Source organism: Mandrillus leucophaeus, unplaced genomic scaffold, assembly GCF_000951045.1.
Source record: "Mandrillus leucophaeus isolate KB7577 unplaced genomic scaffold, Mleu.le_1.0 Scaffold968, whole genome shotgun sequence".
In the NCBI taxonomy this organism is placed as follows: domain Eukaryota; kingdom Metazoa; phylum Chordata; class Mammalia; order Primates; family Cercopithecidae; genus Mandrillus; species Mandrillus leucophaeus.
In genome coordinates, this window is record NW_012110563.1 from 475,369 (window position 1) to 488,712 (window position 13,344).

At 32.6% G+C, this 13,344-nt stretch overlaps 1 protein-coding gene across 1 annotated transcript in view; it reads left to right on the forward strand.

Annotated features, from left to right (window-relative positions):
- HCN1 (hyperpolarization activated cyclic nucleotide gated potassium channel 1) overlaps window positions 1-13,344 on the forward strand; it is a 382,647-nt gene that overhangs the window by 189,754 nt on the left and 179,549 nt on the right. Inside the window, exon 3 of the mRNA XM_011970716.1 lies at window positions 3,841-4,002. Within this exon, the coding sequence (XP_011826106.1) occupies window positions 3,841-4,002 (162 nt within the window). The remainder of the gene's footprint in view (window positions 1-3,840; window positions 4,003-13,344) is intronic.

The window sequence follows — 13,344 nt, forward strand, 5'->3', positions numbered from 1 at the left end:
AATGTCCTGAGCTGAACAAATGTAAAGCACAGTGTCTTCCAAATATATTGTTCATAGTCTAGATATGGTAGAAATAAGATTAAAGAGTTGTTTAAAAACTTTTTTTTTTTTTTTTGGCGTCAAAGTCTTGCTGTGTCACCCAAGATGGAGTGCAGTGGCACAATCTCGACTCACTGCAACCTCCACCTCCCGGGTTCAAGCAATTCTCCTACCTCAGCCTTCTGAGTAGCTGGGACTACAGGCGCCCACCACCACACCCGGCTAATTTTTGCATTTTTGGTAGAAACAAGGGTTCACCACATTGGCCAGGCTGGTCTTGAACTCCTGACCTTGTGACCTGCCTGCCTCGGCCTCCCAAAGTGCTAGGATTACAGGCGTGAGCCCCCGCACCTGGCCGAAAAACTTATTTTAATTACATTTTTTTTCAGTTGACTCCTATAAATGCCCCTTGAAAGTAACTTGAAAGTGTATTGCTAGTCAGTGAAAAGAACCTTTCTTTCTGTTACCCCAGCCCTGAGCCCTCAAGTCAGGTTTCAAGTCAGATTACTTAGAAGATGGAAAATAATAATGAAGATTTTTTGTTTGTTTGTTTAATCCCATTGTTTAAGATACAGAAGCAAAGCGTTATACTCTTAACACCATAAAAAGTTATTTATGTTATTAAACCCTTTCAACTCTCTCATTCATTCATTTAGTAACAGTTTACTGAGTGTCATTCATGGTGCCATTTTGCAAATAGTCAAGTTTTCATGCAGTAGCACCAAGACAATTGATTGATATGGAAATTTATTACTTAAGAATGTCCACCCTATAGATGAAGAAAAACTGAAAATATTAATCAATAGTGTTAGCCATTTGATTAGTACGGTGAATGAAGTCACATTTAGATTTATTCTACAAGCTGTCCTTATTAATAATAGGTTGTGGCTATGCATAAGTTAGATCAGATGCTTCCTTCTTTGGTTAACCTGACTATCTACAGATGTATGAGCTCCATAAGAAAGTAGACTTCTCATTCCAGATCTTTCTGGAGTAAAGTTTTAACAGAGCCATTAATCTCAGTATTCAGATCATACGTAATGATTATACCTGCCAGAGTATCTTAGTTATAAGGGTTCAAAAGACAATGAGATCGGGCTGAGATAATGCACACATTCACGTATTCATAACAAGTAATATTATATACTTTATATATGCTCTTTTATCAGTTAGATAATAAAGATGAAGGTATATGGGTTTGGTTAGTTGAAATTTGCCTCTGCTATTAACCAATGTAAAAATACCCAACTTGTTTGTACCTTCTCCAAAGTTAAATTTTGGGATAGCTCCGAAAGTGATATCGATTTTGAACACATAATATTAATGTCCATAAGGGAGACTGTTTATAAAATTAATTATGTGAGCTCTTATTGAGTACTCCAAAAATTACAGAGTTACTGTATGAAACTAGTACTAGCTAACATTATGGAATTGGGAATGACTATTTGGTAACAGATAGGCTTGAATCTAGGCATTATCTTATTCATGGAATCTTGTTCATGGAAATACATAGTAGCAAAACAAAAAATGTTTCTAATGTGTTATCACTGATGTGATAACCCCATTAACTTCCTCAATGAAAATAGTGGTCCTGTTTCTCTGGAGAACATTTTAGAGATATTAGGGTTTTCTTAAAGGAATTTGATAACTTAGCATATTATTTTCTCTTGATTATCTCTTAAGAGCCCATGAAAAGAATCTAATTTCCCAAAAGGAGGTAGAAAATGCAAAATCAAACAAAAACCCCAGTCAGCTCTACTAAGAATGGATGCTAGTTCTCTAGACCATTCCATACTCCACTCTAAAGCCTGATAATTGAATCATGGCCGCTGCCTGTATACTTATAATTTGTAGATTTTGTCATATTTTCAGATAGATATTAGTTGCTTCAAATAATTGGGCTGAAAGGTGATATGTTTCCTGGTTTTTCCAGAACTTTATATTCTGCAACTTAACACTATTTCCCCGCAAAACGTAGTCTCTACCCATAAGACATCTTGAATCATTTCCTCAGGAAATATTAAGATATAAATATAAATTCTGTTACTAAACAACAACACAAAAATCTAAGTCCATGATGACTTTTTCCAACTTTATCAGTAAAAGCTTTTTTTATTATGTTTTAGTATATAATTTTAATAAGAAATTATTGATGAAATTGTTAGTAGAGTTTCTATTTATGTATTCAGTGACCAAGAAATATCAGAGGGAATAATATCAAAAAGATGTTTCTGTGGGTTTTCCAAATTTAAAACCAAAATAAAAAGTAGCTTACAGAAAAATAAAATTCTTAATGCTACAAAAGAAGTTGTGTATATAGCTGTCTGAATATCAAAATATGTGATCTGTTGCTGTTAAAATCTAGAACCGCCAACTTTCTTTTTAAAAAGTATTCAGAACAGTGTGTATATTCCCAGGAAAAATAATCTTTTTGCTCACTATAATTACTACCTCAAAAAGATTGTTTAAAGAAAGAATTAATGCTCGTAGGAAAATATCAAACTGAAAAACATTTAATTAAAGACAGATTTGGTTATTTTATAAAAGCAAAATCACAGATGCCCTGTGTAGTTCAGTATGTGTATTTTAAGAATTATAGATGTTTTCTTACAGCTATATCATTTCTAAAACCAAACGTAGTTTTTTGCTTTCTTTACATTTTTTGGATAATTTTTCAATACAAGTTTGCCTTGTTACTTCAAAAACACACCATTCTTTTGGTGATTCATACAAAAAGTGATTCTAAATATCTGAAGTTATTGTGTGTATATGTACTTTCTTATATTTAATTGTATTTATTAATGCAGTAATTCTTTAACAATTATAACAAAACTTAATTCTACAATGTAGGTCTGCTCCCAAGTGGGTTTTGCTATTCTAGACTAGCTAAAATATAAGTAGAAACTATTTTAGCAGTCAGTTAGAGAGTACAATAAACTGCTAAAGAAAGGACTCACATTCTGAATCTATTTCTTGTAAATTCTAGAAGAAAATGAATAGTTACAGATGTAAAGATGCATATTTGTTTCCATTTATAAAATTTTGATGGATTATGTTGATTAGTCACGATGTTTGGGTTTTCTGAAATAATCTAACCTACCATATTGAATTTCATGAAAATACAATTAGTGTGACTGAAAAGTAAAGCGTGTACCATAAAAATACAAAAAGTTTATGGAAACAGTTACGATTTTTAAAAGTGTTACACGATTGTTTTTAAACCAAATCCAGGTAGCCTTTATCTCAAAGGCTTCTATTTATGTTCAGTATCCACAATTAAAGAAATATCTCCACTCACATAGCCATACTTCAACCATAACTTATTATAAGTATTACTTCATATTTTGCAGCTGAACTCCTTTGGCATATGATTTTCAGCCCTTGCGTATTTTCTTTGTCTTTCAACAAATCTATTAATATAACAAGGGATGAGAAGCACAGTAGAAGTTACCCATCATTTGTAAATTTTGCTACCTTATTTTAAAGTAGCTTTGCTAAAATATGCAAAAGAACAATAAAGAAAAACTTCTGGCAACATCGATGTTCTTTAATACATACATTTATATATTCATGCTATCTCTGTTGTTCATGAAACATAGTTGGCTGTAATATTCATAAAGTGGAGTGTCAACCTTATTGTAAAAATAAAGAAATGTAATCTGTTTCTATTTCTGCAAGTTATTCCCATATTTTTATTAAAACAATACTTACACTACACAACATCAATTCCTACTATCAGTAGAATGCTTGATTTTTCTAAAAAATTGATTATAAGAATTGATTTTATATTTTGGTCAACAGATATTCCACATGACGTATGATCTTGCCAGTGCAGTGGTGAGAATTTTTAATCTCATCGGCATGATGCTGCTCCTGTGTCACTGGGATGGTTGTCTTCAGTTCTTAGTACCACTACTGCAGGACTTCCCACCAGATTGCTGGGTGTCTTTAAATGAAATGGTTGTAAGTAATTTGTATTGTTTTACACTGTGACTTTTCAACGTTGTGCCAAAACCTTTTAAGTAATTATGTTACAATGATCTGATTTCTCCTCTATAAATATTTACAGACAACTTGATTTTGCTTCTATGAATATAAAATCAGATGTTATGTTTGTGGGGGGGTGGTTACAACTAAATTTTACCTATTGACTGTGTTCCTGAGTAAGTATATGTTACAACATCTACTTTTATATATTTTATTCTGTGTATACTGAGGCATATCTTATTTCAAAGGTACAATCACAAAATATGACCATGGCACAGCATTCTTTCAAAAATGCCTGTGGCTTAGAATAACTCCTTATTTTGTCAACATTTTAAAGCATTCATTATGTTCAAGACATACACTTTTAGGGATTGTAAAACATGCAAAAGTAGGTACATCAGCATAGATATAGATTAAATATGTATGAAGTGAAGTGAAGTTTCAGATACTTACTTTTTGCTAGGGAAAATAAGGAAAACTTCGTGGAAAAGGTAGGCTTTAAACTTACCTCTGAAAGATATGTAAATATTTAAAAATCTACAAAATATAAATTTGATTTAAATAGCTAGGTATATTCCTATGTAATTTTAAGAAGATATGTTTTGATCTTTATAGCGCAACACTCAACACTCACAAAAGAATTAAAAAAACTGTGAATATTTTAGTAGATATATCTATAAATCTCTCTATATATATTTATACACACTCACGTATGTGTTCACAAATATTTGTTCTTTTTGTGTAAGTTCCCATATTTTCTTCCTGCATTACCTTTTAATTACATTTTTACTTAATAAAACATTGTTTAACTGTGAATAGCCCTCTTTGATATGTGACATTTTATGATACTTTAATTTTATGAGATTTTTACACTTTTCCCTTAGGTATAAATCAAATACTCTCTTTTTTCAAACTGTTCTACTATTGATTTCTTGGCTTATTTTTGTAGAAATGACATGGACACTGAAGATTACAATTTTTTCTCCTAATGATTGTAGCACAGGCTTTCTATTTGGGAAAAAAAAAAAAAGGCGGTTTACATTGAAAGTTATGATGCATTGTCTTCTTTTCTTCCTTTTCTGTCTTCTTCCCTATTTTTCTCCTTCCTTCCTTCCTTCTTTCCTTCCTTCCTTCCTGCTTCTTTCTACCTTTTCTATGCTTTCATTGATATTTGACCTGATATTTATTATATTTACTTAGATCGCACCTTCATTAATTTTGCTTGTATATCACTAAATCACAGAGAGCTTTCCTGACCACCTTATCTTTTATATTACTCCACTGGTTTATATGTTAATAATAAAAGCATTTAGCAACACACACACAGATACACACACACACACATACACACACACACACACACAGAGAGAGAGAGAGAGAGAGAGAGAGAGAGAGAGAGAGACATACACTCTTATTTGTTATTTCTATTTTTCTGTGTTCCCCACACGAGAATGTAATGTCTGTTCTCGTCTGTCCTTTATTTCCAGTGGTGTCTTGGTTTATTTTGTGCTGTTATAATAGAATACTATGGACTGAGTAATTTATAAAAACAGAAATTTATTTCTCACTGCTCTGGAGCCTGGAGAGTCCAAGATGAAGGTGCCAGCAGGTTCAATTTCTATATCTAAGATGACACCATGCTCCTATGTCCTCCAGAGAAGAAAAATCTATCCCTCACATGGCAGAAGGTAGAAAGACAGGAACACACTTCCGAAAGCCTTCTTTAATCCATTTATGAGAGCAAAGCAATCATGACCTAAACACCTTTATTAGGCCCCACCTCCCAACATTGTTGTATTTTGGATTAAGCTTCTAACACATGAATTTTGGGAGTCACATTCAGACCATAGAAAGTGCCTAGAATAGTACCTGACACATTAATTTGTTGTGATTTAGTCACTTATCATTGAAAGTTTATTTGAGAAATATTCTATATGGTAGTTTCAATAACTAAATAACAAAGTAAGCAGTAGTTTGGTTAGCTCATTTTTCAAACCTGTGATGTCTACTTGATTATAGATCTGTCACTTTACTTATCTTTGAAGGAGTAAAGTATATGGAAAAATAGTAATAATGATATTTTTCAGTAGAAGAAAAGGCAATAGCTGTATAGTCTGGCTACTGACTGAGAGGATAGTATAAAAACATTAGCACTACTGCCAAAAGATGATTCATTGGCACCAACCAATATTTAATTTGGTAGAAATTTATTATTTTACATTTTTCCTATGTGTCTTTCAGAAAAATACCAATTATCATCATAGAAATAGTAAAATAACTATTTTGGAATATCTATAAAGTACGTATGGTAGTATAATTATAAGGCAATATAGTATTTAATATATCTGATGATAATGCATTTATTGAAAAAAATTCTGGATTATTTTTCTTTAACATGTCTATATGTGCTCAAATGTGTGTGTTGGTGTGTGTGTGGTGTGTGTGTGTGTAGTATGTTTATTCCAACATAGCCCAACCTTCCACCTTTTTTTATATCCTGACATTATACAAAATATCTTTCCAGAATTTGCAATTCACTTCTTGGCTTTTTTTTTTTTTTTTTTGGCTGCAGATTTACATATGAAATTGGTTTTTATTTTCTTTTGTGTTTATTTAACATTATTTCCATGTGTAACTCTAATGTAGAGAGAAGGAAACCATCATGTATGTTCAAATATAAAAGCCATAACTTATTTTATTATTTTTTGAGATGGGGTCTTGCTATGTTGCCAAGACTGGTCTTAAACTCCTGGTGTCAAGTGATGCTCCCACCTTGGCCTCCCAATGTGTTGGGATTACAGGCATGAGCCATCATGCCTGGCCTAATTTATATTGTGTATAATAGTGATGTGAAGGAAATAACCATAAAAAAAGACCATTTTTGAATCAACAGAGAATCCTTATAATATCATTTGACCTTGAAGATACTGTTTTCCATTCTAAAGCTATGAAGTTCTGGTAAATCGTTTATTGCAATAACAAAAAGCAAAGTATATTTATGCACAAAGAGTTATAATGGAAAAGTGAAAATCTGATATAAAAACAAAAGCACCCTGCATTTATTTAACACTTAATATATACAAAACTCTGTGCTTTGAAGGATGCTATCTTATTTGGTCCACACAGCAACTGAATGAGGTAAACATTATTTTGCCCCACTGTTTGGTTAGGAAAACTAAAGTTTTTAGAAGTTAAATGAATAGTCAGTGTCACACAGCTAGATTATAGAACTAAGAGTAGAATGCTTACATATCTGACTCCGTAATTTCTACTCTAAGCCATGTTGGAAGGTTTTGTGCAGCATACATTATAAAGAACAGTTAAGGAAGGTAGTAATAAAGAGACAAAACGTATTAGTTAAAGCACTCCAATTGCAGTAGAAAATCACGTTAAAATTAACGTTTGAGCTCTGACACTAAAAAGTGGCAAGACTGATCTTTTGTGAGATGTAGAAAACCAAAATCAAGTTGAGAAATCAAAAAATTAAGAAAGCCAGGTCAAGATATATGCAGGAATGTACTAGTCTGTCTTGGGTTTGGGCTTGACAAACATGCTATGACATTAGACTCTGATTCTAAATTACTTATGATGAAGATTAGTGGGTCTAACAAATTCTTTATGTTTATTATTTCTTCTTCATTGCTTCCTTCCATCACTAAATGAGTTTTATTCTTAAATATTAATTAGTATATATTTATATCCTCCTTACCTGTATCTGCACTTATACCCATGCTTTTATCTGTATCCCACTAGCTAGATGAGGAGAAACTCAAAGTCAATGCTGTAATTATACTATATCTGTAACTGTAGTGTTGATAATTTGTTTAATATATCTATTCTTATATTATAATTCCATAAAAGTAGGTTCAGTTCTTCTCAGTGAATTCCTTTGCAATCTTGCTATATTGCTCATTAAAGTTTTTATTCAAATATTATTTTTAAAAAGTCAATCACTAACCATCCTGGGTGCTATGGTTTAAATGTATCCTTCCAACTTCATGTGTTGAAAACCTAATCCCCACTGCAGAAGTGTTGGGATGCAAGGTCTAGTAAGAGGTGATTACATAAAGAGCAAACTGACCTCATGAACAGATTAAAATTGTTATTGGAGAAGGGGGTTAGTTATAAAAATAAGTTCGGCTATCTCCAGCTCACTTTCACATGTGATTGCTGGCCCTTTCACCCTTCTTTCCTTATGCTATGGTAAGGGACAGCCCAAAGGCTCTCACCACATGAAACTTTAAAAGACCTTGGGTATCCCAGCCTCCAGGACTGTGAGCTAAATAAATTTCTGTTCATTATAAATTACCCATCTGTGGTATTTTGCTATAACAACGGAAAGTGGACTAAAAGTGCAGGCTACTTAAATTTACCAGGAAGGAGATACTAACTAGCAAAACACAACATGAACAGGAAGTAGCTTTGCTTTGTGTTTATATTATTTGTTTTTGTTTCATTCAAGAAATAAGTCTGAATTATAGAATTCTAACTGAATGAAAATCTTGGATATGGCAGATAATTGCTTTCTAATAAGATTAGTTTAATCCCATGACATTTTGTGACTATATGTTTAGGTATACAACACTAAAATTACATTAAATCATTATAAACGAGATTGGGAGTAATGGTTTTTTGTTAAAATTACAAGTATGAAATATTCATTTTAAGAATATAAGAAAATAAATGATGCTTGTTAACTTGCGTATTAATTTTGAACTGAATCTCAAATATCTGATTTAACCTAGGGAATGACTTTATAGAACAGATAAAGAAGGATTTTCAGCTAAACAGTACATTCCTAGAGCAATCTTTCTTTAATTAAAGTCTATAGGTTTACTGTCTGGGAGTCCAGGTTTCCTACTAGCAATCTTATAAATGTATGGTTACATGTTAGTAATAATTTTGAAGGTTTTAACATAGCATGTTATGAATTTAGGATTATCTGAATGTCATACATATGGAATCTGGATATGCTTTTGTAGTTGGAGCATGTTGTGTCATGAGATGTTACATCAAATAATTCTGGTTTATGAGCATAACAAATAAATGATGCATTTATACCAATTAAAGGATTAATAACATATTAAATCCTGTACAACATTTTCACCATTGTCAAAATGAAGAAAAACTTGGATAACTGAATTAGTCATTCCATAGCACTCAGTTGTAGAATACTGTATAAAATCACACAATCTACAAAAACTGGCATTACAGCATTACATTTACATTGTATGCACCTACCTAGTTTTAGCAAAACAGCATTACTCATCACAGTAAATTTACATTAAGATATATTTGTTGATTCATTATTTTGTTAGTATTTGATTTGTAAAATTATGTTTGTTTTAGTTTTATACTTGTATTTATTTGAGTAACATTATGATCAAAATAATTTAACCCAACTCAAGGGTATTTCATTGTAATGATTCATTTGTTGTGATTTGAAGGAATCTGTGCACTATTTAATTTTGATAAGTGCTATTCTACAGGGTAGGCAATTGGTCTTTCGTGTATCTGCATCCTAGACAGCTCCTATACCAACTTTGCATGTATTGCTAAGTAAAATATTATTTATAATCAAAATGGTAATTATCAGCAGCATTTTAAAAATATGTGCAAACTGATTATTCAATTATCCATTTAAGTGTTCTTCCTTGGACAGTTTTTGTTTTAATGATTTGTACATCTCAAGTTATTTTTTTCAAAGATAAGTAATCAATCACTTGACCATACTCTAAATTACTGAATTTAGAACTTATGGACATACTCTAAATTACTGAAGTCGAAATTAATAAGCCTTGAATTCTCTTCATATCTATAGATATATTAATTTCCAAAAAGTTAAGATGCATGAACCAATCTATCAATATCAGAGAAAAAAATGATATAAAAAATATCTGTAATGGTCTAATTAGTAAAATTTTATATGGAGAGAAAAAGAGATTCCATTGGAAAATCTAGGTTACTCTATTTTACTTTTATTTGAAACAATGTGACAGGGACACTTACTAACAACCAAATAGCCACTTGCTTTCCATATTTTCCAGCTGCCTTTCAGTTAGATGGGTGCCTGTCTGTGCTATTAATTAATAATTAGTGACCTATAAATAGCAGTATATTTCACTTACAGGTATAAGCATTGAAAAGTTGCTATACTGCCCTCAACTCTTTTTTTTTTTTCTTTTTTGAGTTCCAGAAACGTGTCTTAATTTGAAGTTCACACATAACATAGCGTATCCTAACTCATTTGTACAGAAACATAGGGGGTGAAATTGGCAGAATTAAATTTAAAGAAATACATATCAGAATTGCCTCAACCACTAAATCATCTGATTTTATACAAGTCACTTGACTTTCTTGTACTTAGCTTCTTAACTATGAATTGTGTATATTATTTATTTTTTCATTTAAATGATCTATGGAGTATTTCTTTGTTCCAGACATTATTTTAGGCACTGAACACATGGTAGAGGATGAGACAAAGTCCCTGCCCTCATTAGGCTTACATTCTAACATGCTTTTATTCAAACTATTTTTTCTGGATACTGAAAACTATATAAAACTTCACAAAATGTAAGCTCAACAATGAATACATTTGTAATCCAGTGAAATGGTAAATTATATGACATATCTATTAATAGGAATTTGAATTGAGAGCTCTGAAATGTTTACACTGCCCAAACAGCATGGGTCAAGTGCTGGTGAATTACTCCTCTTTTTCTGCTTTCCAAAGTGTGTTCCCTTGAAAGTGAAGCCATGCAAGCCTATTTTCTCTCCCTAATTTAGATACCCAGAGAGTACAGCCTTTTTTCTAATTCACCCATTGGTGTTCTAGTAGTAGCCCTGTGTGGATTGAAATAAAATCTATGAAAAACCGAGGACCAGTGACACACAAAATAGAGAGACATTCTTTTCAAGTAGTATTACTTGACTTTAGATCAGGAACCTTCAACAGAGTGGGGAATCAAGATACTTCAGGCACTTCTAGCTCAAAAACTATAATCACCCCAATAAATGTGTGCTGACTGGGCAGAGTAGAGAGAGCTACTTATTGATATTTTACGTAAATGATTTGGGGGAAAAAAGCATTAAGAATTATTCATATGTAAGCTCTCATATACAATTAGAATATATAAACCTATTGGGAGGCCAAGACCAGCGGATCACGAGGTCAGGAGATCGAGACCATCCTGGCTAACACGGTGAAACCCCGTCTCTACTAAAAATACAAAAAAACTAGATGGGCGTAGTGGCGGGCGCCTGTAGTCCCAGCTACTGGGGAGGCTGAGGCAGGAGAATGACGTGAACCCGGGAGGCGGAGCTTGCAGTGAGCCGAGATCGCGCCACCGCACTCCAGCCTGGGCGACTGAGCAAGACTCCGTCTCAAAAAAAAAAAAAAAAAAAAAAAAAGAATATATAAACCTAGATAATTATTTTATCTATTGCTATTCTATCGAATATTTAAGGGCAAAATTAAAATAGATTCACTTTTTGTTTACAGAGCCCATTTAACTACTTAGATAATAACTGATTGACTTGACATAGCCAAAGTAATATGACAAAGAAATGGGCTAAAAATATCTTAATTAAAAATATATCTCCCCTCTCTTGAGGTTCAGTAATCTATTTTGGATTTGAATTTCTATGGCTTAGAAATTGTATTATTCTGATAGTATTAATGCTTTTTAAAAAATAGAATGTACTGCCATAACAGAAGGTTATTTTTTTGTTTGTTTGTTTTGTTTTGTTTTGTTTTAAGACCTAACAAAGGGTGACTAATTTGCTGACAAGTCACTGTAGCTCTACTGGAAAAAGAAAATGCCTTCGTAGTTCCTATGAATTATAATAATAAAGTAGGTCAGCAGCCTGCTGAGTGTTGCAGTTCTCCTTTGCGGTCCTGTCTCTGCCCATTAGCAAAGTCCGCCTGGCAACTGCTCTCTATTGGATAGAAACATGACCTCATCATAAAAGGGAAAGAGTTCACATAGTGTGTTCTTCCTTCTCAGATGTGAATTCTCTTACAGGAAAGACATAAGGAAATCAACTCTAATCTGATATTTTGTTTTCAAATAAATATGTGTTTCAGAAAATTTTAAATTGAGCTATAATTTCATCATAGAGAGGGATACGGGATATTGATGAGATTATATATTGGCTATGTTGACCTTGAGTTGCTTTAGCAGTGGAAGAGCAAGCCTTAAGTTTCAAACATGTTTTTTGTTCCCTCTTACATAGACTGGCTCTTAAATTTTAAGCAACAAATAGCAGAAGAAGCACTATTCATGAAATTACCTTATCTAACAAGTGGCACCTGATAAAGTTGAAGAAAAAAACATATTTTGCTGTCTAATATTTCTTCCAAAATGATTAATTTGCTAGACCTAGTTCTCCGTTATATCCATGCTATTCTAAATGTTGAGACTTTCACAAATATAGTATTCATGTATGTATAACACATTATCTCACCTATTTTGAAGGAAATAAATAAAAATACATTCACTACCATTTTAAAGAGTCTGAAACAGAGAATTGTTTTTCCATTTTCATAAAGCCAGAGACAGTATGGTAGCTGGTTATACAATCTGTATTTCCCCTTGGATTAAGGATGAACCCACCATACCATTCTACTTCATGAGCCCCAGATAACTTCATCTTTTATAAACCATTGCCAATTTAAATAGAAACCAACTATGAATTGGCTGCAATGCTGGAAGAGCTCAGAATATATATGAAAAATATGTGAAAAGTCATTGTGTTTTGTATGTGTGTGTTGGGTTTTAGGGTTTTTCCTTTTACTACTGTCATAAATTCAAAAAAATCTGGCAAAGAAAAGCAATTATAATATCTTGCTTTTTCTAAACTTCTCATATATTTACATTTCACATAAAAATATTGTTTTAAATTCATGCAGATTGAAATAAGATAGTAACAATGCCTTCAATCTGGAAATCAATGAAATAGCAGACTAATGGTTTCTACTCTATTATTCAACTCACAGATATAGGGATGTCAGGCAATTCATATGAACGTTCTCTCTTTCCAGAGAGTTCAAGGTTATCATTATCTGTTTAAAAAAGAAGAGACTTACATAGACTTGAGTTATGTAAGCTGAGTTGCTTATTTTCAGATAATTTTCTTTTTTTTTTTTTTTTTTTGAGACAGAGTCTCGCTCTGTCCCCCAGGCTGGAGTGCAGTGGCCGGATCTCAGCTCACTGCAAGCTCCACCTCCCGGGTTTACGCCATTCTCCCGCCTCAGCCTCCCGAGTAGCTGGGACTACAGGCGCCCGCCACCTCGCCCGGCTAGTTTTTTGTATTTTT